Genomic DNA, 27,760 nt, shown 5'->3' on the forward strand with positions numbered 1-27,760 from the left:
ATCGCCACATGGAGGAATGAGCCAAACCATGGTCTTCATAAGCAACATGTGGTGGCCAGCTATTTCCATTTCTGCTGACAAATCTTCATGCCTTATTACATACAGAAGGTACACTTGACTATTATGGATCATCAGAGCATTTTCCTTAAAGACAGGAATTTCCAGTTGCTCTCCAATAAGAGATGAAAGTATTAACATATTCTTATAAACCTTATTTTTGATGAATGACTTCAAAATTTCTGAAACAACACTGTTAGAGGACTTTAAGAGGAGAAGATCTTGCTGTCTTTCTGTCTGGCTCTTTTTGTGCTGCCTCTTTTCACTGGGGTTATTCAGGAACATTTCTCATCTTCAGGTACATCAGGACTAGGACAGTGTCTTGTCATGTTTGGGCTGCTTTGTATCAAAGATTTTCGAAAATTGTGCCAAAAGGAGCTGGAACTCTCTTCCTTTGTTATTTAATGCCATACATAAATTACAGATTATGTTTCTGTAGCTTGCCTTACTTCAGAGACACTTTTTGCTGTGTCTAACAGTACTTGCTGTCGTTTGGATGGGAAAAATTACAATGGTATTGATGTGATTTGGGCTTTATGTTGTATCTCTAGATCAGGCTTTAAAATTTGTGCCTGAGGTTCCTCAGTAACTAGAAGAAGATGAGAGATTTCACAAATGGATGCTTTGTCTTCTTGGTTAGCATGAGTTAGCGAGAAGCCTCATGGCAGAAAGTGATTTCCAGCTGAGGTTTCATTGCTCTGAGCATTAAAAATCTGCTGAGAACTTTGCCACCAGATGTCATGCCCCTATTTTCTAATGCTGAAATCTTCCTGATTATTCATTTGGTGATCCTCTGGCATCACAGCATATGTAGGACTGGTATCCATTTCCAAAAAAAGATACTTCCAACCTAGACTTAAACTGGCAGGGAGTTTCTACTTGTTTCAGTAGGAATTTGCCCAATTGTGCAAGCTACTGGTGGACAGGACCCATTTTGTTTAGATGTAGCATTGCTTCAAATGAGAAGACAGAATCTTCTTAGACACACCACCAGTAAACTCAATGCACATTTTTAATAAACGTGGACTTAACTAAAGACCTTTACAATCAATTTTGTACTTTGCTTGCAGAGTGATTTCACTTCAGCCATCAATACTAGCCTAAACTACTCTCTGCTGTTGCAGAATGAGACCCAGTAGCTTTGTCATGGCTTTTAATAAAAATGTAAAAAAAAAAAAAATCAAGTTCAGATGCTTATCTGATACATATTGAATCCTACTAAGCACCTGTGCTAGACAATCATAAGAACATAGCTGAATTTACTGTAGAAGGAAATGTGAAATTCAAATGTGTATCATGAGAGAAAGACAAAGAATGAGATGGATTAAAAACAAACTAATTTTGAATTAACCGCTGCTGCTCCAATGGTTATATTCTACTAGGAATAACCTACTCATCTTAACACTACAGGCCTGATTTTGTAGAAAGGAAACACACAATGACATTACTTGCATATCAGTCACTCAACTCTAAGGTGTTTTTAACCTTCCTAAACATTCAAAAAACAGTGAATTTTGCCTCCATAACTGCAGAGGTTCTACCCCTTACCTTACAAAAAGAAATGTAATAAAGATAGGTTCAGTGAACTTCTGTTTAGGATCATGAAAATTAAACTTTGTGAATATTTTTATCTAGTAAAAATTAATAAATTGAAAAATAAAATTACATTTCCTCCTCATCTAGGAGGTACCTCCTGCATTTATGATGCATGCATCTAGATGCAATCACATAATTCTAGGACTCTAACCAAGAATAATTACAAATAATTATATCAATTTTCAACAAGTTATTTGAATAATTTGAATAAATGAGGAATGAGGCCTTCTGCAGAAGCAGATTGTAAATCAAATTTATTCCTTTGCTTTATCTGATGAGTGGGGATTTTTGTTTTGTTTTTTCACTTATGGTTTTAGGGATTTTCACCACATCCAGAATTGCAGTGTGATAAAGCTGGGACTGGTCTTCTGACCCAGAAAGTCTCTTAGTATCTTAAAAATCAGAAATCTTAGAAACCCAGAGACACTGCAATTAACTGGAAATTTTAAAAAAAGAGGTATCAAAAGGTCATGAAAAAGGTCTTGCGATAGAGAAATCCTGGTTAACTGTGAACCCACCTTAAAAAGCAGCAAATATAGCTGCAGAAGAGAAAGTCTCATTGATTCTCAGAAGCCACAGCTCTTCCATGAAGGCCCTGAACTGACTGATGTACTGATGTGGCTCATTTGCCAGTCTCCAGCTTTGCTCCCTAAGATCCTATGCACCACTTTAAGACTTCTAGACAGCTGTCATTGTCGAACAATTCCCACAGAAAGCACAAAAAAAAAAAAGTTTACAAAGAGACCAGCAAAATAAAATTGGAACTATTGTGTCACCGTGGTAAGAAGGTCTCCTGAGTTCACAGATTGAAGGTGGTTCAGAGAGGGACAGGCTGCCTCATTCCTCTTTCAGGTGACTAGAAGCCTTGTGAGTATCAGCACTGTTAAAGCACTTCAGTTTCTCTTGCCAGCAGACACAGGGATGTACACTTGGTGCCACTGCCACCAACTCGTGCAGAAGATATAATTTCGCTCTGTTCATCAGAGGTGCCAAGGCCCCTTTGGGGATTTTACCTGAGAGAGCAGGAAATGTAACTGAGAGCTCTGACCAAATGTCTCTGTACTGATGGTGCTGAACTTGTGGCTTGTGAGCTCGGTGTGACTCATCCAAACAATCCTGTCAGAATCACAGAATGGTTTGAGTTGGAATGGGCTTAAAGATCATCCAGTTCCAACCCCCCTAACATGGGCAGGGACACCTTTCACTAGATCAGGTTGCTCAGAGCTGCATCCATCCTGGCCTTAAATACTTCCAGGGACGGGGCATCCACAGCTTCTCTGGGCAACCTGTGCCAGTGCCTCACCATTGCCATAGCACAGAATTTCTTCCCAATAGCTAATCTAAACCTGACTTCTTTCAGTTTAAAGCCACTTCCCTTTGTCCTGTCCCTATATTTTGTCAGTCCTTGAGTTTAAGAAAGAATCCCTTGTGTCACGGATCTCAAGGTCCTCAACAGAACTGAAAAAATAATTAGTATATTCACATATATTAAAATGTCCTTATTTATACACTCAAAAAAAAAAATCTGTAAGATATCCTTCTTTCTTCTCCCACCTAAAATCTCACTGACTGCAAAACAGAACCTCAGACTTAAGAAATAAGCAGCCCAGATTCCCCAGTGACTTCAAGTCCATGGATATAAATGTTTGCCATCTGAAGTGGTCTCACGATCGGATTGTTACAAATGTGGCTTATCCTTTCCCGAGTGCAAGGCAAGGCAAGGCAGATTCTTGCAGGGTTCCTCTCTCTCCTTTGTGGACACTGGTCTTGCACAGCGTGATTTTCCGCACACTACTGAGGCACAGGACAAATTTTTGATTTAACAACATTTTGATTTAGGAAACCCACAGAGTTTTTGTGGATTTTATGCAGTGTGAGTGCTTACATTTACTATATACTTTCCTGAAAACATAGGTTGTCAACATAAAAATGCTAGAAAGTTTTCTTTCATTTTTTGTTCCTCCTACTCTTGCAATTCTCTCTTTTATTTATAAAGCCTTCCAGAGATGCATACAACAATTTAATTGTAAGCTTAATAACAGAAACAGCCTAGTGGAAAATACTCTTTAAACAGAGGATTCTGAGAGGCAGAAGAAAGTAACAGAAGGATGAATATCAGTCTTTGTTTACTGGAAACAAAACCCTGATGACAGTCTCCCTGACACTGCTCTGCCACTTGTGGAAGCAATGAGAATAGTCCTTAGCTAAGTACACATTTTTATTAAAAATGTAAAAGGCAAAATACTGTGCATAGTGCATAAAATGTCAGCAATTTTCCCAAGCTGTCAATTTCCTAACATTTCCCTGGCTACAATTTATCTCAGAATTTTGCTGACAGGATAATCAGTACAACATTTCAAACTTTCAAAAAATATTTCACAATCTCAAGCCACACTTTTTTTTTTCCAATAATTTTTTGTGTCAGTATTTTCAACTTTACCATCATGTGATTGAAAATGAAGGCCTCCTGCCCCCAGGATGGTTGTTAGAGCTCCCAGCAAAGGTAAGTGACTACATTTGCCATCAGCTCCTGTGTGTGCCACCTGTTCCCAGAGGCTCTGCACACTACCACACTGCCTTGGGACCATCCCTTCCAAGTGGACAGAAAAGTGCTGCATTCAGGGAAAGCTGGAGCTGCACAACATTTTGCAGGTGTGATGACCTGGGAGAAAACCTGGAAGAGATTCTGGCATCATTGCTCATGATGCGACTTTAATGTGAATTCTGTGCATTTTTCTACCACAGGAGAAACAAGGCAGGGAGGAATCTTATTATTGGGATTATATCATGGGTTTGTAGACATTGGGAGTTAGAGAAATAGTGACTGACCTCATAATGAAAATATCTGTGACAATAATGGTGCATTGAATTCTGGTGATAGTTGAAAAACTTTCTTGAAATATATTGAAAAACTTGAAAAACTTTCTCCCAATACATCTGAAGGGACCGTAAGTACAAATAAATTTATGGAAAAACATTTGAGACTGGCTGTTCCACAATAAGAAACTCTAATATTGTTGCTTGTAAAAAATTAAGCAGCTTTACTTACTTACTGTATCACTTAAAGCAAAATATTTACTTACTGTATCACTTAAAGCATTTTTTGAGCATTTTGAGAGCTCCTAGATATTAATTTTAATCTGGAAAGTTTCCCTTTCAAAAGAGGATAAATTGAGGCACAGATCCTCAACTTCTCTGCTTTCCTTGACTTAGTAAGCAAGCCAACAAAAATCATGAATTATCATACTAGAATCCTTCCTTAGAATCCTTCCCAATATCTTAAATTTTGACTTATTAAGGATTTAAGGACACTCTGTAATTTCTCTTTTGAAGTTCTATACATGTCAAATAATCAATCTTTTCATCAGTTTAAATAGTGGTCTTAAAGATCAATTCAAGCACCTTCTGTTCTTAAGGTTAATGAATACTATTTTGAAAATTAGCACATAAATGAAGACATACATAACATATAGGGCTATTAGTTTCACTACAAGAGAGCTAAGTAATTACATACTTTCAAAATGTCCAGCTGTGCACTGTATTTAAATGTTACTTTACAGAACATAAGGAATGGATAATAAAAAACCTGGAGTTAGTAGAATTCATATGCTCCCCTCTCTGAATGCAAAAATGTGTCTTTTCTCTCATTGATTCCTATCCTCTTGGCTTGTCGATTTTACAGTCCTTTGTGTAAAGACTTGACCTGCTGTTGAATTTATTTCATGGAGGTTTACGTTTTCCTCATCTGAATAGTTTGTAATGCAAACCCTTCAACGTAAAGCTGCTGCAACAAACTCCCTCACTGGAGCTTGCCTTGATGCACACATTGCTCTTGGAGTCTCAGTTGCCTTTGAATCCAAGCATTAGAGAAGATGAAAAATAGCATGGTCTCTAGTACTAGAATTAATGCTGCTCAATTTTGTTCCTTTGCTGTCCTGTCCACATTTGTGTTGTGTAGAATTTTGTCAATGAACATGTTCTTTCTTTCCCTCACAAAGCAATAGAGGGAAATTTTATCCTCTGGTACTTTTTAGAAAGTTTCTCTCTAATATCCCAGTATTTTATATGTTTTTGTTGATCCTCTGTATGATTTCTGTTTTTAAAGTCAGTAAATATAACATTACCAAAAAGTTATGTCATCTGTGCACAACAGCCCTGGGTAAATGTAAAATGTCTGGGCAGGGACAGAGATGAGAGAAAGTGAGGGGGAAAAACCCAATGTGCATATAGATATGTAAGGACAAACGCCATTGAATGTTAAAAACTCCAAACTACTTCTGTGGTGAAAATGAACTCAAATAAAACACTTATTGTCTCAGTCACTCCAGTATTTATAAGTCCTCTTGTTGTTATGTAAAAATATTTCTAAGACCTCTTACCTGTCTAATATTGAATACTCAAGTCCTCCTTGTTTTGCTAGAAGACTTGGGCACATTTCTGCCATGGATCCTGGACTATGTCTTTACATGTCTTTCACCTCTTTGAAAAGAGAAAAACCAACATTTTCTCAGTTGCTCTTCTAATTATTTTTATAGAGTGCATTTATTTTTCATTATTAATAATTTTTATGGTTTCATTTTCAGTACTTTTCCTATTGAGCTTATTTTCACTTTCTGAACCCGTGCAATCTTCTCTGATTGGAAAACAACAACAACAACAAAAAAGCTGCCAGATACATAACTTAATTTCCTTCAGTACTTTACCACACTTTTTTTGCTATCAATCTGTATAATTATATTGTGTTGGACTTTCACAGCAAAGTGTTACACATTTATTTTTACCTATTTCCACGTACAAAAGATAAAGTATCTTTAGAGAAATATCAAATTGCCTGCCATACTATTTATCTTCAGCATTTAGTATTTTGTTAGATAACTAGGTTCTGGAATAAGAGAAAATGTACTCCTTACAGCACAAAGGATAGATGTCACCAAAACTGAAAAACTTTGGTAGGCAACTACCAAAGAGTACTTTTATTTTGTTCAAGTTTTGGGAAATAATTTGTGAAATTTGATGTTAAAAAATTTTAAAGCGGAATATAGTATTAGAAGCAGTATTATAAATAAGTTACTGAGAATTATTTGGTGGCTTTTGAGGGCCTGAAGTCAGCGCATGTATTTTCAGGACTAGAAATCTGAGAGTTGCTCCTGAACTAAGAGACCAGAATTGAAAATGCAATACATGACAAAAGAGGCCCCCATTTCAAACTTGATACATAGTTTTGGAATTATTCATGTCTGGATTCACTTGTCCATATATAAAAGGAAAAAAAATTCTTGTCATTTTATAAGTGTGAAAATCAGAAAGAAAGAAAATGGAGGGCCTGTCAAAAATTTTAATAACCACTTTTAGAAATGCATTTTTCTCTAAATTAGCCAGCCCTTAATAAGTATAATAAAAAGTAAAATGACTGCTGCTGGCTTTTGAAGCATGACATTTTGGCATTTCTCTGATTCAAACCAACATTTCTAAAAAAACTTTTAAGATAGTGCCTAGACAAAACACAGCATTGAAATCCTACGCTATTTCTTTTGAAATATAAATAGAAAGGCTCCCATTGATAACAGTGGGAATGCATGATGACCTTTTGCTAATTTGAATGTGCAGAAGTTGGAAATGGAGATATTTTAAACCAGTAATGAAGCTTACAGCCTGAATAATACATACTATACTGCTTGTTATTTTTATTGAGTAATGCCATAATTTATTCCCTATGCTAATGAATGTGAGGATTTTCTTTCAAGGTAATTGAAATCAGTAATAAACACGAACCCTTTAGATCACCCTGCTACCCATTAATTTCAAAACCAAAATACCTTTACACTGTAGAATTCATTTGCTCATTTTTTCCTGTAATGACCACACATTCTCTACCAGATAGAAGCCTATACAATTTTTATAATGGACAGCAGGAGTTTTTGTGCCTCCTGATAATAAAAGTAAAGGTTTTGATTTTTTCTAAAGACTAATAAAAGAATATTTCATGAATATTCAGTCATAGCATGACACCTACTCAAACCTATTTCAAAGCTGAAACAAAATTGGGAAATAACTGAGACCATGTGGTGATGCAAAATGAGGAACTACTCTGTCCTGTTGCTGAATTTCTAGGTCAGGACATACAACTGTTCCCTTTCACACCTGATTCAGGAAAAGTGTCCCTGCCCATGGCAGGGAGTTGGAACAAGATGACCTTCAGGGTCCCTTCCAGCCCAGGCCATGATGATTCTATATTATTACATGTTACAATGCTTTGCTGAAGGAGTTCCTGTTCCAGTCACAGCTACTGCCATATGGATAGAGATTAAATTGAACTGCAGAACTGCACCTTGGCATCATTCCTTATCATAAATTATGCTAGAAAATACACAACATTCTTCTTAAAATGCATATAGTGCCATTAGTAGATTGTGGTGTTACTCAGTGCCATTTAATGTAACCACAGTATTTGCTGGCTTCACGTTTGGATGTGGACCCACAGTTTGCACTTCCCAAATTTTACGATTCAAGCCATTACGTTCTTTGGTTTGTTTTCAGCAGGTGGTTTGTGTATGATGTACCATGGGTGTTCATATGTGGTGGGACAGGAGAGCTGCCATGACTTTTGTAGTCATTCAGGAGTGATTTTTTGACGAAAATTTTTTGAAGAAATTTTCCACACTGGTTTTAAAGGGCGACTTTCACAGAACATGCTTAGTTGGAAGGGACCCAGACGGATCATTAAGTCCAGCTCCCGGCCCTGCACAGGACATCGTGAGAGTCACACCATGTGCCTGAGAACTTTGCCCAAACACTTCTTGGGCTCTGTCAGGCTGGTGCTGTGACACTGCCCTGGGGAGCCTGTTCCAGTGGCCAGTTGGAACCCTCTGGGTGAAAATTTTTTTCCTAATATCCAGCCTAAACCTGCCCTGACACAGTTTCAGGGCATTCCCTCGGGTCCTGTCACTGGGCACCAAGAGCAGAGATCAGCGTCTGCTCCTCCTCTTCCCCTCATGAAGAAGCTGTAGACTGCAATAAATCCTGACAGGATTTACATTATTGTAAGCAGATTAAGTTTTTTTTTTTTTTTTTAGCATTTCTGAATAGTAAAATTATCTATCCAATAGATAAGAATGTAAGCATTTCAAGAAAGGTGATGATTTACTGTTTTTTTAATGGAAAAAACCCCACCCTTCCTGAGGACCTATGAATATGTGACTTATTGATACCTGCAGGCCCAGTGATTTGTCTGATCAGGAGGAAGGGAAGGAAAGGGAAGAAAAAGGGAAAACGCGAAAAGTCGGGAAAAACGAAGGGAAACAGCCGGCACAGCTTCGGAGGTCGCGCCCCTCAGCCCCCGGGCGGGGCGGGGCGGGCCGAGGGGCGGCGGGGCCCCGCCCCGGTCTCGCGATGGGCTCGGGCCCCGCCCCCAGCGGTAACGGCCGTACCCGCCGGGCCTCGCGGGCGCTGTTTACGGCGGCGCAGCCAATGGGAGGGCGGGGCGCGCGGGCGGCGCGGCCAATGGGCGGGCGGGGCGGTGCGTTTGAACGGCGCGGCGCGAGCGCAGGGGCCCGCGCGGCCCGGCGCGGTCCGTGCGCTGCCCGCCATGCCCGGCCGCCCCGACGACTACGAGGTGCTGATCACCATCGGCGCCGGCTCCTACGGGAAGTGCCGCAAGGTGCGCCGCAAGGCCGACGGCAAGGTGAGGAGGCGGGGGCAGCGCAGCGCAGCTTTGCTACTGCCGTGAGTCCCTGCCCGGTGCTGGCGGCTCTCCGCGACACGCGAGCGAGCGGCTCCGGCACACCCTCTTCCCCCTGCGCTGCCCTGGCCGCTGTCCCGGTCACTCCCCAGGGTGCTTCTGCCTCCGCAGATCTTGGTATGGAAGGAACTGGACTATGGCGCGATGACGGAGTCGGAGAAGCAGATGCTCGTGTCGGAGGTGAACTTGCTGAGGGAGCTGCGGCACCCGAACATCGTGCGCTACTACGATCGCATCATCGACAGGAGCAGCACCACCCTGTACATCGTCATGGAGTACTGCGACGGGGGCGACCTGGCCAGCTTGATCGCCAAGTGCGCGAAAGAAAGGCACGTGGAATGAGCTTGTGGCGTGTTTGGAATGTCTTGCACGTGTCTTGGGCAGTCCAGAGAGAAGGGAAACTTACTTTGTAACTGCTCAACAGTTTCATGTTTTAAGCCCTTTCGACCCTACAACTCTTCTCCAACGTGAAAGGTTTTGTACAAAGTTACAAAGCGATGAGAACTGTGCTGTTGAATGCATCCCCTGATTGGATGTTGGTGCTGAATTAGTAAGAAACCCAGAGCTCTCCGGTGAGGCAGAAGCTGTTGAGGGGTTTCTGGCTATGAATGTTCTTCCCCATGAGTAAAACTCCCGGGACCCTGGGATTTATGAGAACGCCAAAGTGTTTGGAAGGGAGCAGTGATTTGGAATGGAATGTGAAAAGCTGTTTTATCTGCCTATATATAAAGCTTGGAGAGACATCAAGTTCATAAGGCTTCACCTTGGTCTAATCTTAGACTTAGCATCCTACTTAAGTATAGTGTCAGTTTTCACATTCTTAGCTCAAACAAGTACATGACACGACCTCTTACTTTGTGACGATAGTCTAAAACAGTTCTGCAGCTGCCTGCCAGTATCAGTGTTTTCACTTAAGGAAGTCTGTATTTAAAAACCAGCCCTGTTTTGGTTGTTATTGTATGTTGCTCATTATTAACAAGTGACAACATATCGTTATCTTGAGTGATCAAAGGCACAGATCTCATCACAAAAGCATCAAATTGATATTTGTAAGTAGTGAAAATGTTACGTGTTTGTTAGGTGGTATGGGGGAGGAAAGAAATACTGCAGGGATTCTGCAATGAAAGCCTCAATGTCATCTAACATATTTGCAGTGATTTTTTTTTTAATCAGTTTTAAAGGTAGAATATGTAGATGCCTGTTGCTGATAGTGCTTATTTAAGTGGTGTTTTATGATAGTACTGTTAAAAAGTTATGGAACTAAAACTAGGAGTGACTAATCAAACTGATGTGTGTTCAGAAAATCTGTTAAACAATGTGTTCATTTTTCAGGCACTTCTTGGATGAAAGCTTTGTTCTCAGAGTGTTGACTCAATTAACGTTGGCCTTGAAGGAGTGTCACAGACGGAGCGATGGTGCAGTCACTGTGCACCGAGACCTGAAACCAGCAAATGTCTTTCTAGATGGCAAACAGAATGTGAAACTTGGAGACTTTGGACTGGCTAGGATATTGCACCATGATACCAGCTTTGCCACAACGTTTGTTGGCACTCCATACTACATGTCTCCAGTAAGACCTCCCTCCTCTACATTATCTTCCCTTTTGCCCCTCCAAGGTGTGCTGTGTTGGTCTCAGAGTCCATGAATGTTTGGGAGGTTTTAATGAAGCCTTATTGGTGTTAAATGCAGGTGACTTTTTTCATAAAGTATATGTGCTCTGGAGACAAGGTTATTTTGCAGTTATTTTCATCTCCTTTCTTTCCCACACAATCAACTTCCTTCTAATAAAAGCTGCTCTTCACTGTATAAGATTTGTTATATTCTTGGGACACTAGCAGTGTTGGAGTATATTGTTCCTTAAAAGGAACAGAGAAGTTAGAGAGCTTTTATGCTTCATACTGTTAAGGTAAAGCACTTATTAAATTACCTCCTAATGGCAGGATTTTAAGTTGTAGTGGAAATGAGCAGGAATGACTTATTTCCCTGATACAGGGCACTTTGTGTGGACAAGATTAATATTGACTGAAATAGTTGCATGAATGAACCATATCTTTGTTAATAAACCCAAGATTGTTCTCTTTCTTTAGGAACAAATGAACTACTTGTCATACAATGAAAAATCTGACATCTGGTCGCTAGGATGTATTGTGTATGAATTATGTGCTCTCTCGTAAGTATGGTAGTGTGATAACAAATGTGGAAAAATGATTGCTAATGTAGATGTGATTATATTTTGTATAGATGAAGGCTTAAAGGTTTCAGAGACTAGTCCTAGATTTTTATTTCTCTATTGGTCTTGACATTAGATAGTCAAAACAAACCTTGACTGCAGTTTTTTTTTTTTTTTATAATCTGATACTTTTTTCCCTGAAAATAAGTCCTGTAAAACTAGTGAAAGAATCCAAGACAAATTTTCTTTTTCAGGCCTCCATTTACAGCTTTCAACCAAAAAGAGCTGTCAGAAAAGATAAGGGAAGGGAGGGTCAGGCGAATACCATATCGTTACTCAGATGAGCTGAATGACCTTCTCAAGGAGATGCTGAATGTAAAGGTAAGAACCAATTACTAATTTTTCCACCTATAATTTGTGCTAGTACTGAAATGCTAGTTTTTCTTCTCAATTATGAAACAAACCTACCTGAAGTAGTGGTTGTTATCACCTCATCACTGGCAGTGTCACTTGTAGAGGACGCAGGAAGGAGTTTGCTCTGAGTCCATCAAACAAAGGCAGCAGCTCAAGTGTCATGCCAGGGTTACAGGATGCCAAAAGGTGGCCTCAATATTGGCTTACGTAGATAAACCTCAATAAAGGTGGCCTCAATAAGCTTGCATGCTTATTGAGGCCTTATAACTTCAGGGTTAAAATGGTTCCAGTGTGTTTAAGAGCTGGAAGGGGCTGTTTTTCTTCATTTTGGGGATTGCTTTATATGGCTAATGTATAGCTTGTTCCCCCACGGCTGGTGTGGAGGTGTTGAGAAGAACATGGCACGGGCAACAAAGCTGTAACAAGCACCCAAGCCTCCAGCAGGCATGGATTGGATTGTTCAGTAGTGTTAGCTGAGGAATCTGCTGGAGAGGGTCCTTGGGGTGGGAGACAGTCTTGCAGCTCTGGATCTGAAGGCTGGTAACAGCCTCCTCCCTTAGCTTTTATCATTCTGCTGCGCTACTGCTTCCTAATTCCAGTTTTCTCCAATCTCTCCTTCACTTTGTAGCGCCTCAGCTGGTCTTCCTTGGAATTCTCTGGCCTTAATGTTTCTTCTTACAGGTGGAACCTGTTGGTAATGCCTTTCCTTTTCCCAATTTCCTTTAGGATTACTGCCGACCTTCTGTTGAAGATATTCTGCGGCACCCCTTAATAGAAGATGTGGTGACAGAAGAACAGAAACAGAATTCTGATAGAAGAGGCTTGAGACCATGGGAGCTAGAAAGGCTGCAATTCTCAGATGCTGCAGTGAATGAGCTGAAACGGAAGGAGCAACAATTACAGGAGCGAGAGCAAGCCATTAAGGAGAGAGAACAACGTCTGGAGCGTATGCTATTCCATTTTGGAAAGGGGTGGCAATGGGATTCTGATTCAGTTGGTGGAAGAAAAATTAGGCAGTTTTCACAAGCCTCATTTTAATGCACTAGAATACTGTAGTCCTGCATTCACCACTATAATTGGGTCTAAAGACCAAAACAAGAATGCTCAGGGCTTACTCCGCTATACTAGATTTTTTTAAGTTACTAAGATAGAATTGACAATTTAGATATGGAAATCTGGTTTGTGAAGATTATTAAACATGAGTGGCAGTTAGGAAAGTGTACAGAAATGTAGGGTCTGCACTGTGCAGTGTAGGTTGCTTTTCATCAACTGTGTAAGTAAACATTGCCTATCCTAACATGTAACTGAAGGTGAGCCTGATGCTGGAGGAAAAAAAAATCTTTGATTAAACTGTCAACTGCTTTTATGAAAGCTGCACCCCACAGGTAGCTTACCTGTGAGTCTATAGATGGCTGGTCCTCAGGTGTTGGTATTTCCTGTCCATATAAAATATCTCTCTGCATATGCAGTAGGCTCTGCAATACAGATTTTAACCATATGTATTTTTTATCTGAGCTGAATAACAGCTGCTGCTGTTGTAAGCAGGGTGTTTAATCATAGCTGAATTATAATATCTGGTATATAAATATTTAAACCTGGTGTCATCTGTGTCATGAGTTAATGTGCAGAATAGAAAGTTGCTATCTATTTGTTGTTGCAGACCACAGTTTGGGACAAAAGTGTGCCTGGCATTTCAGAGTACTTGTCAGTGCTTTATTAGTGCGTTGATAAAGGTGTATCTACACAACAGATACCTTTGTTTAGAGCCATAGAATCAGAAGTGTGGGTGCCCCTGACTGGCTATTACTGCTGTCTTTCCCTGTAAGAGAAGCCCCCCATGCACAGTCACTCTAACATTTACGTGTTCATGCTGCAAACTACCATATTTCTGCTTCCAGAGAGAGAACGGGAACTCTGTGTTCGGGAGAGACTGGCAGAGGACAAACTTGCTAGGTATCTTACTAACCTATAATAGTCTATATTGGAAACTCTACAGTCTTACAACAAAAAGCTTAAACTTCTCTTCCCAAACCAGAGCTGAAAGCCTGCTGAAGAGGTGCAATCTCCAGAAGCAACAGCGGGAGGTAACGTGCGCGGAAGGTCCAGGTATGCAAATACTCAAGAAGGCGCTTGCACGGGTTGATGTAGACTGGTGTGACCAGAAGAAAGCCCCAGGTGCTCAGCGTGCTCGGCACAGTCCCCTTGGGGCAAGGCAAAGCCCAGTTATGGCTGCAAGGTTGAGAAGAGACTTTTGATATTCTGCTTTGCAAAAGGACTTAATGAGCGATGCTCAACCATAAGCCTGAGTTAGCACTGTTTGCACTGCAGTCTTGTGCTGTCTGGGAAATTAGGTTCTTGTGGTGAGCTAAGGGAAGCACCTCCTTGTAACCCTTATTTTATGTATGGATGTCTTTTTACAGACCTTTGATTTAGTTAATTTTAATAAAATTGCACCTGTCTAATAAATTCAGCTTTCCTTAAACTTCCAAAAGCTTCAACATGGCAAATATTATTTGTTGCAAGGGACCCAGCTGTGACTGGTGGGTGCATCATATAAACTATGAAGAATACACACGGCTATTACAGAAAGAAAGAAAAACTCATATTTGAAAATGTACTAAAATACTTCCTGACTGCCTCTAGTCCTGTTTCATAGTAGTATTTTATACTCACTTTGCCCTTAGTTGTTCATTCTTTGCTATCCTAAGGGTATCATCTGTTAATTGCGCCCATCTTTTATTATTAAAAATAATATTCAAGTATCTAAATGCCTTTTTAAATAGTGGCAGGGATAGTGAAGGGCTGGGTCAGAAGTAGTACTCTAGAACAAAGACATGTGAACACTCTTTAACATGCAGTAACTCTCGTCATTTAGCTTTGGTCTGATAAAGCAAGATAAGCATGTCACTGCCTCCAAAGCAAATAAAACTGAAGTAGCTTTTTTTTTTTTTTTTCCAAGACATGCCTATCAGAGCAGAAAAGGACACAAGTAAAATGCCCCTAGAAAGTGAGTGCTTCTTGAGCTGTACCTAACATTTCTATCAACTTTGGGAATTCCACCCGTCTCTCAACATCTTGTCTGACATCAACACATTAAAGAATTTGAGAACAAACTTGCTTTTGGCTTTCTGATGTTGCATCTAAAACTGGATGACTGAATGCAAATGAGCTTCAGCTCTTACTTCTGTTCTCTTCTGCATTTCCCACCCTTTTACATGATATTTTGACCTTACCAGGCATATTAGTTTTTGAGGATAGGCAAAACCAGTTTAGGTGGTTAATATCTCAAGCTTGATAAGCAGAAAAGTTAACATAGTTATTATGAAACTGACCAAAATTTGCAGTATCTGTAGAGCATGTGCTTTGCTGCTCTTCTATTTCATTCCATGGTGCTCTTGTAACACTGTTTCTAAAATTATGCCTATTCTCATACAAATGGACCAAGTGTTTCTCCAATAGTGGTACTAAGAGCGTTTACTTGTGTTTTCAGTTGCTCAAATATTGCTGTGTTTTTCACAACTGGATTGCATCTCTCACATCCCTTCCAGAAGGGATTCTATTTCTTCTAGAAGTTTCTTGGGTTCACTTGACAATAAAAAGGAATACCAAAAATCCTGGTTTTTGAGACTGTGTCCTAGATGCTACCCTATTTTTACAGGAATGTTCTGATTCTTAGTGAACCATTTAATGTTAAAACAGATCTGACTTACACTAATGAAGCTAAAAAATGCCGAAATATTTGCTGGCTTTAAAAATTCTTTCTTGCTCTTTTGTGCTTTTTGCATTCTTGCTGTAGTCCCATAAATAAACAATTAACACTTCAGTATGGAGATTAGAATAGTTAGACCTTTGATTAAATAAAAATCACACCTTGAAGTTGGGTCTTGTGAAGTTGGCTCTTATGTGAGGCAACTCAGCTGTTATAATAGTTTTTGATGGCAGTTTTTCTACTCTTGAGTCATTAACTGCCTTTTGATGGTGGCATGCTACAGGATATGCTATGAAAATTCCTGTTCTGGAGACTGCAGTGAAAGTAGCTATTAATTAGTAGCTACTAATTTTTTATTCACCTAAACTAATTTCTCTTCAAGTCAGAGCCTAATGTGTACCCCAGTGACTTAATACAAAGATAGAGTTGGAACAATGTGGGTGAAGTACGAAGACCACTGGCCAGGTTGAGTCTGCCTTTGCTGTGAAGCAAAGACAAAATTTTTTCAGTAGCTGAAAAGCTGGAAATTCATTCTGCATTTTCTTTTGTAACTCCTTTATGTTACTGTTTATTTAATTTCTGTCCTTCAGAAAAAACATGTTGTCTTTCCTTAATCAACTAATCTTTCCTTAGGTATTGGGAGGTGCACCCTAAAAAATACTATGGGCATATATCCTTTTACCATGATCGTTTAAAAGGCTTGTTTTCATTTTTTTTCTCAAAAAATAGAAAATCATTGTTGCTATTAACAGAGATGCATTTAATTAGATCACGTAAAGCCATAGGTAGATGACAAAATGGGCACCAGGGTTAAAAGCAATAAATGATGGAACATGCACTAATGCAGTACTTTTTGATTTCTTAAGATAATGCACTCCTGCTTCCCCTTTCTACAACCAAGAAGATCTCACACTCTGATGGAAGTGAAGAGAAAGCTGTACCTCATAATATGGAAAACTATTTCCTTTCCAAAGGGAAAAACTCTGATCTCAAACGGCGTCTATATGCTGCAAATCTACGGGCTCAAGCACTGGCTGAACTGGAAAAAAACTATCAACTAAAGAGCAGACAAATCTTGGGCATGCGTTGAAACTGTAACAGATAAATTTATCTTTGAAAAGAAGATTAAATGTATAGGCAGAGACTTTTGCCTCCCTCTCTTAAGCTAGAACCTACTGAAAAATTATTTTAACAGTTGTACAAACTCTTCATTTATGATAGGTAGTTTATGATAAATGCATAAGATGCTATATGATGAAAATAGGTGCTTCTGATATCAAATAAAACATACTGAATTAATTGTATTATTAAAGAAAAATATTTTGGTCCTCCTGTTTAGCATACATTACTCTTCTGAAAATATAAAGAATGAATATATATAAATTATTTGTTTAAAATCTGATGTGAAAAACTTTTCAGGTGAAAGATGTACAGAGATTCACAGTCTGTAGGTTAAAATGCTGTATGTAATGCACAGTTGTTGATAAAGGAAGTGTTGATATTCTGTATATATGGGAAAACAGTGCCTGCTTTTCTGCACTTGTTAATATTTTTTGGCAAAAAAGCACGAAGATTTTATGCATCTCTTCCTACTAAGTGCTCTATCAAAGCAGGTTACTTTTAATGTTATGTTTTCACTAATGTGTGGGATGGGTCAGAATAACATAACTTCTGAGTTTATATTCCTTCCTGCCTGAGCAGCTGACTGCCTTGTCCATCCTCCTACAAGGCCTGTGTCAGGGCGTGGCATTTGAAATAACAACTTCTTTGCCTTGCCTTGAAATTGTGTTATATACTGGTCCCTTGAGACTCATGTCCAGAATGGAACACCATCCATCGTATTGGCATCTGGGTTCTGGGGTGGGACAGTTGTCCTTTAAATAGCAAATCCTTATTTTCTTGAAGTTTAGGAGGTATCTCCATCTTACCCTTAACAATTCTTTGCTCAGGTAGGAGTTGCTCACTTAAGGTGGTATAAGTTTCATGCACTCAACTCATGATTTTTAAAATATCCTTTGAAACTATAGTGTCTAGCATATGTTTTATATAAAGATTTTTTTCTCTTTGGATTGAAATGCCATAAAACATACATTGTTACAAAACAGCTTGTTTTCAAAACATGTTTCCTTATTGGGCTATGAATGTTATCTGAGGAGATATTCTAGATAGTTTTTACTTCATGAGAGAGAATCTTCTTTGAAACATCAATCTAATTTGACATACTAGATTATCTTAAAGGTCTCTTCCAACCCAAATCATTATATGATTTGCAGATAAAGAAGTACTTGAGCAACCCAACAACAGATCTGCTCTAGCAGATTCTTAACAACCCAGCAGAACTTTACATCTGCTTGGAGAGTGGTTGCTGTTTGCACCATAACCTTTGTTTAAAATAATTAGAAATTACTATTTTGTTTGCTGATTTAAAACTACCAACATTTTGGTGGTCATTCCTCGGCAGTAGGTGTGGTGGGAATGTGCCATGTAGGTTAGTGCAGCTTTCCTCTGCATTCTTTCATATTTCGGAAGTTTCTCACATGTATGTGGAGGGTAAATCCCTGCTTTGTCACCATGTTTGCACACTCAGGTTTTTCTGTTCTGTGTCTGAATCACTGCATTGCACTGTAACGCAGTTCTGGCCTTCATGTGGATCTTTATGGCTTAACCCATAAAACATTAAAGGTTAAGATACAGTGGTGTCAGTACAATTGGAAAAAATACAAAGGATTCAAGAATGTTTTGTCTATAAAATGCAGGTATCAATGAAAGAAGGAAAACAGGCAGCCAAGAAAATTAATACTGATTCATGAAAGACCATATTCATAGAGTCACAGAATGGTTTGGGTTGGAAAGGACCTTACAGATCATCTTGTCCCAACCTGACTGCCATGGACAGGGACACTTCACTAGACCAAGTTGCTCAGAGCTCCATCCAGCCTGGCCTTGAACACCGCCAGGGACCATCCAAGAAACATCCATAACTTCTCTGGGCAATCTGTTCCAGTGCCTCACCACCCTCACAGCAAAGAACTTTTTCCTAGAATCTAACCTGCTCTCTAAAGTGAGAGTCTAAACCCACTGTCTTTCAGTTAAAAGCCATTCCCCCTTGTCTTGTCACAACGTGCTCTTGTACACAGACTGTCATCTTTCTTGTAGGCTCTGTCCAGGTATGGGAAGGCCACAGTTAGGCCTTCTCCAGGCTGAACAATCCCAATACTCAATCTTTCCTCATAGGGGAGGTGCTCCATCCCTCTAACCATCATGTGAAAGGGATGGCGTTTACAAATGCTTTGCTTTTAACACAACCAAGGTAAGAAAATGGCTTGAGAGCATTTTTTTCTCTTGGAACACACGTTTCTGTATTTAAAAGTAAAATGCCTTGAGAGAGCACTGTCTGCGGCTTTCCTCTTCCTTTAAAACTCTATAACCTCAAGATGGCACTGTTGCCTTGTCATTTATAAGAACATCCTCTTATACATACATTCAAAATCTAATATCTTATTTACATTTATTTTTACCTGTTTTGTTCTAAGCACGTTGCTGCAAGATGCTGACTTTCTTTGGCTACGGATGCTTTAGTACTTGCTGGTGCAATTAATTGTAATTATCTCCGATTTGCCATTTTGCATCTTCTATGCATGCATTATAAAAACAACTGAAACAAAGTCCTGGTTAACAACTACACTGTTTTGAATCAGAAATGCTACAGAGTGTGCAAACTGTATCAATCACAATGGCAGTAATAAATGAGAACAGCTTAGGTTACAACGGTAGCATTAAGCTGTTTAACTGTGTTACTTATAGCATCTTCTTGAAGTATTATCAGTCTAATATGACAAATGCAGTATTTCTTGACGTTTTTGAAATGAGAACTTCATACAAGTACGTGTCGAACATAGTAAAAGGCATCCTGGAGATGGTCTTTGTTCTCTCTCAGGATTTTTGCTTTGGAATACTGAAATTCACATTTTCCTACAAGGGTGTAATTGTTTTTCCAATAGAATGTGTGTAGCATTGGAATCACACTCAGGATGCAATTTTCAAACATATTCAGGAAATAGAACATTCACAAATGGAACATTTATGGCAATGGTGACTGCTTATGGAGGACTTCCAAAATATTGCCATCATGCTGATGGACATACCAATATCTTAGGGAAGTGTGTACATATGGATATGGTACAGCATAAGCCTTATAGGATGATAATAATGGTGTACACTGTGGAATGTCGTGAGAGAAATAAATTACTGTTTAATACAGATGTCAAGAATTTTAATAATATGATTAGTTGTGAGCACCTTTGAAATTGCAGAAGTTTTATATGCATAGGAACATCAAGGATAGCCGGGAGGGAAAGCTGCATCATCTTTGAAAAATACAGACCAGTCCCCTGATTTTCAAATTTCAGTTATGCCCTGTCCCCTCTGCAGCCAGTTGAACAGCGCTTAAACAGTGTGAAAATTCTGGCCAGCTGGGCAGATAAGAAACTTAATGAAAATCAGACATAAATATAGAGGACCATCAAGCTTCTTTGTAAAAGTGGGAGATGCCACATCTGAGTCCCTGTCTCTGGTCCCTGTGGCAAATGTGGCTCCTGCACCACAGAAGAGTCTTCTCTACAGTGGTAAATCTGCATTTCTCCAGCTGTGGCAGACCTTTGGCTGCTGCTCATCACCCATTTCAACAAAAGGATGTGGAAAATATGTGGAAGGACCACGATACCATCAGTGGAGCTGATGCTGTGCCAGAGATCCAGTACCCCCTGCACAGGGTTTAATAGTGTCTAGGTGTAATAGTACATAAAACTTCTCAAAACCACTATCTGACAGGCAGAACACACCGTTCTTTATTGTGTTCTCTACCTCCAAAGAAAGTTGTAAAACACCAGTAGCAGCATTTCCAGGTTTTCACCCAGTTTTAGTGGTTATTGCTTAGGTTTGATGGTTTAGCTTTCAGTGTTTGCCATAGATTGCCAGGAGTTTATGGCTTACAGGGTATCCCTGTGGTCCAGGGCCTATGGTTTATTGATCCACGTGCTCTCACGCCTCCTGCTTTTTTCATTTAAAATTCATAGCCCATGTTTAGTGTTTTGTGGTTTACTAGAGTAAATTACAAACTCCTGAAACATACAATTCTCAAGTTCTATCCCTGAAGTAAGATTTGTAATCTTCTTTCTTCGCTGTACAGGATTCATTTCTCTGTGGTTCGTGTTGATTGATAGTGGGATTCCTCTTAGTTTAGCTAATGAAGTCCACAGAATGGATCAGACATGAGTGAGGGGAGAGGTGGGGTCAGGTGTAAACCCAGGGCAGGCGTTTCTCTTCATGAGGAGCTCCTGGGGATAGAAGGAAGAGTCAAGAAAAGACTTCCCTATCTCCCACGATTCCCTTCTTCCTTCAGTATCCATTTTCTGATCAATACACACTATAGCTTATTTGATCACTTTCATGCCAGGGGGCACAAAGCACTCCAAACTGAACCTTGCTAGAGTCCAGCTCTGCCTGGCCATTTTGCAGGGGCCTACAGGTGGAAGATGAACAATTTGGGCAGGGGTTGATCTGAAATGGCATTTTGCCACTTCCGATTTCCTCTCAGCTTTCACAGGGAGTGACACCTCTGTCCCTGCAACCCACTTGCTTTTCACATTCACATGTGTGCCTGGGTGGCAGTTCAGGGTCACTGAAGTGGCTGCTGCAGTTTAAAACAGGGCCTGTTGTTTCATTCTTTGGGTTGCCTAGCCCCCTCCTAAAAGCTGGTGATCAAAGACACAATGAGATTGCCTTGGAGGACAGGGACCAAAAGCATGAAGTTTATTTTTGACCATAAATAAAGTGTTTCATCCTCACAAAAAGTGTTTTCTCCTGGCTCCCTTCCTTCAAACTCACAGGCTGAGTGATGATGTTTTGATGTGGTGAGGTGCTGGCACTCCAGGGAGAGAAGACAGAAACTGCTGGTCAGTGGGAGAAAACTCCTGTCCACCCTGTCCCAGTGTACCCAGTGGCCCCAGTGCTTAGGCCACACTGGGGCTGCTCAGAGCTGCACCCAAGCATCCTGATCGACTCTACATTTTGGAGAAGAGCAGCATGGAGGGATATGTGCCACCTTCTCCAGAGATGCAAGAGTGGGATACTTGTGTACCACCTTGCACCCTCCCAACACTGTTATTTGCTCCGTGCCATGAACCAGGTACCCACCCTGAGACTCCTGTGGCATGAAGCACAGCCAGTCCTGGATGATGTCCTCATTGTTGTGACAGGAAGGTCCCCACAGACCATGTCATAGAACAGGATGTCCAGGGACTGGATCATCCCTGAATGGCCATGGTAGCAGTAGAAGCAGACAGCTCTGGAGGGCTGTATTTCAGTATTCCAGCAGGACACAGGCAGAGCTCATCAAGTGGATGCTGCTCCCTCTCAGACCCTCCTTTGTTCAGGCATCCCTGGGGATGTGAGGGCTGCCCTGGCAGCACAAGGCACACCCACGGCCTTCTCACCAGCACTTGACTCTTGTTTACAAACTTTGGGGTGTGAAAGAAAGCCTATGGTGCTGGAAGAGGACAGCCGAGCAGGGAAAACCCTGCCTTTATCCCCTTACCCCCTACACCTGTGTTGGCCAAGAAAAATATCAAAAGGCCAAAGCTGAAAAGGGGAGTAGAACAGCCCAAATCCTTCTGCAACTGAAAATAAAAATGGAATCCCTGCTTCCCCAGGACATCCCAGAAGTCCTGTGTGCACTCTGGAGGCTCCATCACAGGCACAAAGCCGTCGGGGAGCTCGAACCAGTCCAGGAGCCTCACGACGGCCGCGGAAGCCACAGAAGGACACCGTGAGGAGCAGCACCGGTTCCAGGGGAGGGGGGACCGCGATGCCATCAGCGGGGCTGATGCTGCCCCTGGAGTCCGGATCCACCCCCCACCCTCTAAAGAGCATGCCTCGCTGTCCGCCTGCCCGGGCCCCCAGTGCTCGGCATTCCCCAGGCCCGGATGCTCCACGGCCCCCGGTGACCCCGCACCCGCTCCCCGCAGCGTCCCGGGGGGAGCCCGGGGCGGGGAGGGCATGGGAGGGATGGGCGGGATAACGAGAGGAGGCAGAAAACTGCTCGGGAGCGTCACCGTTCCTATGATGATGCTGCAGATGCTCTATCGGTCACTTACTTTTCTAAAAATTCTTCTTTTTTCAGTTTCTATTCAGTTTCTATTCCACTTTCCTGGAAGTGAAGTAGCACTTGCTGCCGAGGTCAGTTCTAAGGTCAGCGTTATTGCCGTGATTTGCACCTGGCCTGCCATATTTGCATTGGCAAATGCATAAACACAGCATTATTGCAGTGTTTGCACCTGGCCTGCCATATTTGCATTGCCTCAGTTGCATGCAAGACTCACTGTCAGAGAAATTGATTTTAAAGCCTTTCTGTAGGTCCTGCCCCTGCATCCCTTACTGAGCTGATTCTCCACATCTTCAGCTTGGGAAAACACAGCTTTCTCAAAAAAACTCCAAAACATCCCAACCAAAACCTCAAAACCAACCGACCAACCAAAACCAACCCAAACCAAAAAACCCAACCAACCAAAAAAGAGCCACCTCCCTCCCCCCTCAAACCCGTCATCTTTAGAAAGTGGGATTGAAGAAATTACTATGCTGTAGTGAAGTGCTTTGAGATCTGTACATACTGAATAATGCTATTTAACTCCTCCCAGTCAGCAGTGGATAAGATGCACTGCATATAAACAATTGGTACAAAGTTGGAGAAAAACTGCATGTTTTGCATGGATTTATTGTTATTTTTATAAAAACATGTACTACCAAATATGCTGCCAATTTCAGTCCTAATCCAGTATCCCACAATATCGGGCTGTGAATGAATATTTTTTTAATGATCTTACAGTAGAATCACCAATTGCTCTCTTACAGAAAATCAGAAGCATCGACAAGGAAAGCACTGAATAACAACGAGTGTTTGCAGTGATGGGGACAGCTTTCAGTATATGCAAACACAGAATTGTCTCCTACTCTCCTTGTTAGTAAGCAAACACAGAACAATGATGTCTTCCCCCATTTACAGGCTCATTCTCTCTCCCTGGTGACTCAGCCTGGAAGAATAGGAGCTGCTCACTTCTTTAATGCCAGGAGGACTCCTTCCCACGCTGTAAATCCTCCTGTGCTGTGCCAGCCTCAGCAGTGCTGAGGAATGGAACATTAGCCCAACCTCACACCTCATGTCCCCAAATGCATTAACACCCGCGATTAGCAGTGAGGTCCCTTCCTGTCCTTGGCAAGTAATAAGTAATAATAAATGCATGAAATAAGCATGAACATAATATATAATACATAATATTATATTTTGTGTATAAATATATAACATATGCATGCAAATATAAAAATACAAAATATAATGTCTAATACATACAAGTATGTAATGTAAATATATAATATAACAAAGAATTAAATAAATGCATGTACTAGACATTTCTCAGCCTGGGAGTTATTCCAAGGAAATTCCTATTTAGGCCTTGCCTTACCTGGCAGTGAGTTTTTGGTCTGTTTTAAGCATGTAGCTAGAAGAATCAACCCCATGCTGATATGTTGTCTTTGCACAGTTACTGAGTCCCTCTCAACACACCAACGCAGGCCACAAGGTAAACTGAAAATGTCTCTGTGGCAACATCTAACTTTCTAATTTTATTACTTAAATTAAGCCCAGTAACTGATGAGAGTAAGTTCACTCTGAATTAACAAGGTGAGCCTGTCTGTATGTACACTCAGTGCTCTGCTTCCTCACCTAGGCTGCTCAGAGTAGTGTCACTCTTGTTTATGGGTTTCATGAAGTGGTTACTTCTTCAAGAAAGAGGAAGGATAATTTTAGGTAATTTTACCTAGATTACTGAGGAGGTATCAAAAAACTTTTGATATGCTTTCCATTCTTAAAATTTTGTCTAAGATAATTGTCCCTTGAAACGGGAGGGAAAGTGGTTGTTAAAACCATGGTAGTTTATTTACATGTACTTGGGGTTTCACTGTAATTTTCCTGCGATGGTAGAAACATTAACCCTAATTCAGTGTAATTGGAAGCAAAGGATTTCCATGTAACTGCCTTTTCAAGGCATGCATAAAAATTGAGAATTCTAGTTTAGTACCCATTGCACTATTATATATTCCTCTGTGAGTTACAGAGAAACTTTTTATAAAAATTTGGGTTTAACATCATAATAAAAAGTCCATTGACCCCTTCAGCTGTTTATTAGGGTCATCTCTTTGCAGTGTATTATTTCTGGATATTCTCTTATATTGATCCTCATTAATGTTTTATCTATCTACTTCTGAAACATTTCCAGTGGGTGGACCTGAGTGATTGGGGCTGCTCTTGCCAGAAGACACCAGCAGCCAGGGGATAGCCAGACTGCAGGGCTGAGATACTCAGGAATGAGATGGCTTCCCCACAACCTGAAACCTTTCCATGGCTGCTGGATAGATTTCAAGAAGACAGTACACAATTTAAGCAGGAGTTCCTGATGTGAGAATCTCTGAGTCAGGGTTTAAAGTTATTTCAAAGCCACAGCTCCTAATGATTAGCATTTAAGCAATAATTTCAGAACCTGCCCTCGAGATTTTCTGTAAATTTTTTTTCATCTCCCTTAGAGCATCTGCAAAGGATAGGGAACTCCTAAGAAAACCTGTCCTTTTTCACAAAATATAAATCCTACTAAGAGCTATTGTAGTAAAAGCTGTGGACAAATGCATTTCCCCCATCCCCTGCTGGTAAGTCCTTTAAGTTTGAGGCATGAGTGACATCAGAAAAATGAGAGTGTGGGGACTTCACAGCTCTGGGAGACATCTGCCATGCGTCAGACACTGATGAACTGAGGTTTGCAAACTACCAAGGAAATTTGCTGCAGTAGGAAAAGGGAGGGCAAGATTATTAGGTTTTGTCCTTGGCTGGTAAATGCAGGAGTAATTCTGGCCCTGTGGGAGCCATTGATGCTATTGTGGCCTGGGTTGTGCACAAAGTCCTGCCCTTTTGATTTAGAGTGTTTATTTGTTTCCAAATCTCTTTCCCCACCATCCCTCATTTCTACTCTCTCTGGGGATGATTCAGTGGAGTAAAACCACATGAGTATAACACCCATCCAGCAAAAACACTTGAGGACACACTTTAAACTGAGGAAGTGTTTTATTACTTCCTGAAGAAGAATGTTTTTACAAAGTGATACCCTTGTGTTTATTACAAATAATATGTCTTATAAACAAATCATTTTAACTAAAGGGAAACCTGTAGAAACTGCCTCTGTTGCCCAGCAATCAAATGAGGCTGGCAGAAGGGAGCAAGAACTTTGGAATTAATAAAAAGAACTAATTCTGACTTTGCCAATTGCTTGCTTTTGATTTTCTTTTCCCTCTTGCTGTCTTTGTTTCTTTTTGACTGTCTGCTGCATTTCCTTTGTATTTTTCAGTCACACTGTTGCTTTTTTTTTTTACTGAAACAAACAAAACCCAGAAAATCACATTGTTTGTTTGACCACGGTGCTGAGAACTCTTTAGAGGACTGAGGAACTCGGTACACTGAAACCATCAGGGTAAATAGATAGCAGCACAAAAATAAGTGTGCTCAATGCAGGCCAGTATTTACCTTGGGTGTCTGCATATTCTTTTGATGTGAAAGGAGTATTGTATTCTCCTAGGTGCTTTGCCACAGAAGCATTTCTCCAGCAGTAAAACTGAGAAAGCAGGTTTAATCATTAGCTGTTTTGCACCTTGGTGGCTTCAAAAAGGTGCCTGGAGACCATACAGATCATGGCCTTCAGGCACACCCAAAGGCTGTGCAGGCAGTCTTGGAAGGAAGAGCTGGAGGTGACCATTCCCTTTGAAAGGCTCCAGCTGTCCCAGATAAACACTTGTGCAGGAGTGAGGAGGGGGAGCTGGCAGCAGTGCTGCAGGTGGGAGCGTCCCCGGGCAGATGTGCTATCTTGCTGGCCCAGAGGGTTCCCTCGCTGCGTGAAGCAGATAACACAGAAACACGAAACTGGGGAAACTGGGCTGCCTCCAACTTTGGGGTTACACTGGGGCCTGTCAGTCAGAGGGTACAGCACAGCTCCTGTAACTGGTTGTTCCCTGCCATGGGGAGGCTGAGCACTGGGATTTGGCTGCCCAAGATCCACATCCATACGCTGGGATCTGTGTCACCATCCCGACCAGCACAAGCAGGCTGTGTGACACACTTACAGCAGGTCAGAGAGAGACTAAGGGGGCCAGGAGGACTGAGAAGGTCAGGAGGACGCTGTGGTATGTGAGGCTAGGCTGAATCACCTCAGCAGAGGGAAGGCTCACTCATGCTACACACCCTGGTAGGAAGTGCTGGGCTGTTGCTGCCCCGACTGCTGGATCAGGCCACAGCCAATGCCAGGAATCCATCAGGTAGGACGATGGCAAATTATAATGGCAGAGATCAAGCAGCTTCTCCTCTCCTTCCTGTAACACTTCCAGCCTACACAGTGCCTGCATGTTGCCATACAGAAGATCTCAGGAGCGGCCACATGTGCACACCCAAATCCTTGTTCACCCACGCAGTGTCCTAGAGGGCAATCCACTGGAATGGCTGTCTCCCATGGAGGACTGTGTCTGCTCAGCCTGTTACAACTCCTCGGGGATATGTGAACACACAAACACTCTTGGCTGACTTTTCTGTGTGCTTATAGGATGTAACCAAGTGTCCATGAAACATTTTTCCTACTTAGGATTAGATACAAAGGTGTTGGATATAATTATCAACAACACAGAAGCTTTGAAGACCATTTTGAAAAAGATTTCCTAATTTAGTGATTTTTAACAGTTAGTGTCTATTAGTGTTTTGATAATGCCTGTGGTGGTTTTGTATCACTACAGTGCTATAAAATGTATATACTGGAGCTTAAACAACACTAGCATGCTATGCTACTACTCCTCAAATACTTATTTTGCTTATTTGTACATTTCCCTTTTTACAAGGAGAATACCTTTTTGTAGCAGAATTTCCAAGAAGGAGATAGGTCCTGGTTTATTTAATTGGCAAAGACACAAAGTTTGTCTATTTTATGTGGCTAATAAA

At 40.9% G+C, this 27,760-nt stretch overlaps 1 protein-coding gene and 1 long non-coding RNA gene across 12 annotated transcripts in view; one reads left to right on the forward strand and one right to left on the reverse strand.

Moving 5' to 3' along the window:
- LOC137471419 (uncharacterized) overlaps nt 1-6,157 on the reverse strand; it is a 35,516-nt gene extending 29,359 nt beyond the window's left edge. For 8 of the 10 annotated variants that reach the window (XR_010997590.1, XR_010997589.1, XR_010997586.1 and 5 more), the window contains exon 1: nt 4,483-5,291. This is a non-coding gene — a long non-coding RNA (uncharacterized lncRNA). Of the gene's footprint in view, nt 1-4,482; nt 5,292-6,032 lie in introns of those variants that run through there. The other 2 variants (XR_010997588.1, XR_010997587.1) reach the window with 2 other exon arrangements.
- Nucleotides 6,158-9,174: 3,017 nt separating this feature from the next.
- Nucleotides 9,175-16,826, forward strand: NEK2 (NIMA related kinase 2). 2 transcript variants are annotated; one of them, XM_068185757.1, is made up of 10 exons: nt 9,175-9,334; nt 9,503-9,720; nt 10,724-10,961; nt 11,479-11,561; nt 11,816-11,942; nt 12,702-12,921; nt 13,874-13,928; nt 14,011-14,081; nt 14,935-14,982; nt 16,551-16,826. In XM_068185757.1, exons 1-10 carry the CDS (start codon nt 9,239-9,241, stop codon nt 16,772-16,774), a joined length of 1,380 nt encoding a protein of 459 aa, XP_068041858.1. In that variant the 5' UTR covers nt 9,175-9,238; the 3' UTR covers nt 16,775-16,826. The 2 variants fall into 2 exon arrangements, with proteins under 2 accessions (XP_068041858.1, XP_068041859.1); XM_068185758.1 differs by lacking the exon at nt 14,935-14,982 and having other exon boundaries at nt 9,176-9,334.
- Nucleotides 16,827-27,760: the final 10,934 nt, after the last annotated feature.

Source organism: Anomalospiza imberbis, chromosome 3, assembly GCF_031753505.1.
Source record: "Anomalospiza imberbis isolate Cuckoo-Finch-1a 21T00152 chromosome 3, ASM3175350v1, whole genome shotgun sequence".
Taxonomy (NCBI): Eukaryota; Metazoa; Chordata; class Aves; order Passeriformes; family Viduidae; genus Anomalospiza; species Anomalospiza imberbis.

Coding starts and splice junctions, on each gene's coding strand:
- NEK2 (XM_068185757.1), top strand. CDS start 9,239: ATGCCCGGCCGCCCCGACGACTACGAGGTGCTGATCACCATCGGCGCC. Junction 10,962..11,478: donor CTCCATACTACATGTCTCCA/GTAAGACCTCCC, acceptor CTCTTTCTTTAG/GAACAAATGAACTACTTGTC. Junction 11,562..11,815: donor TATGAATTATGTGCTCTCTC/GTAAGTATGGTA, acceptor TTTCTTTTTCAG/GCCTCCATTTACAGCTTTCA.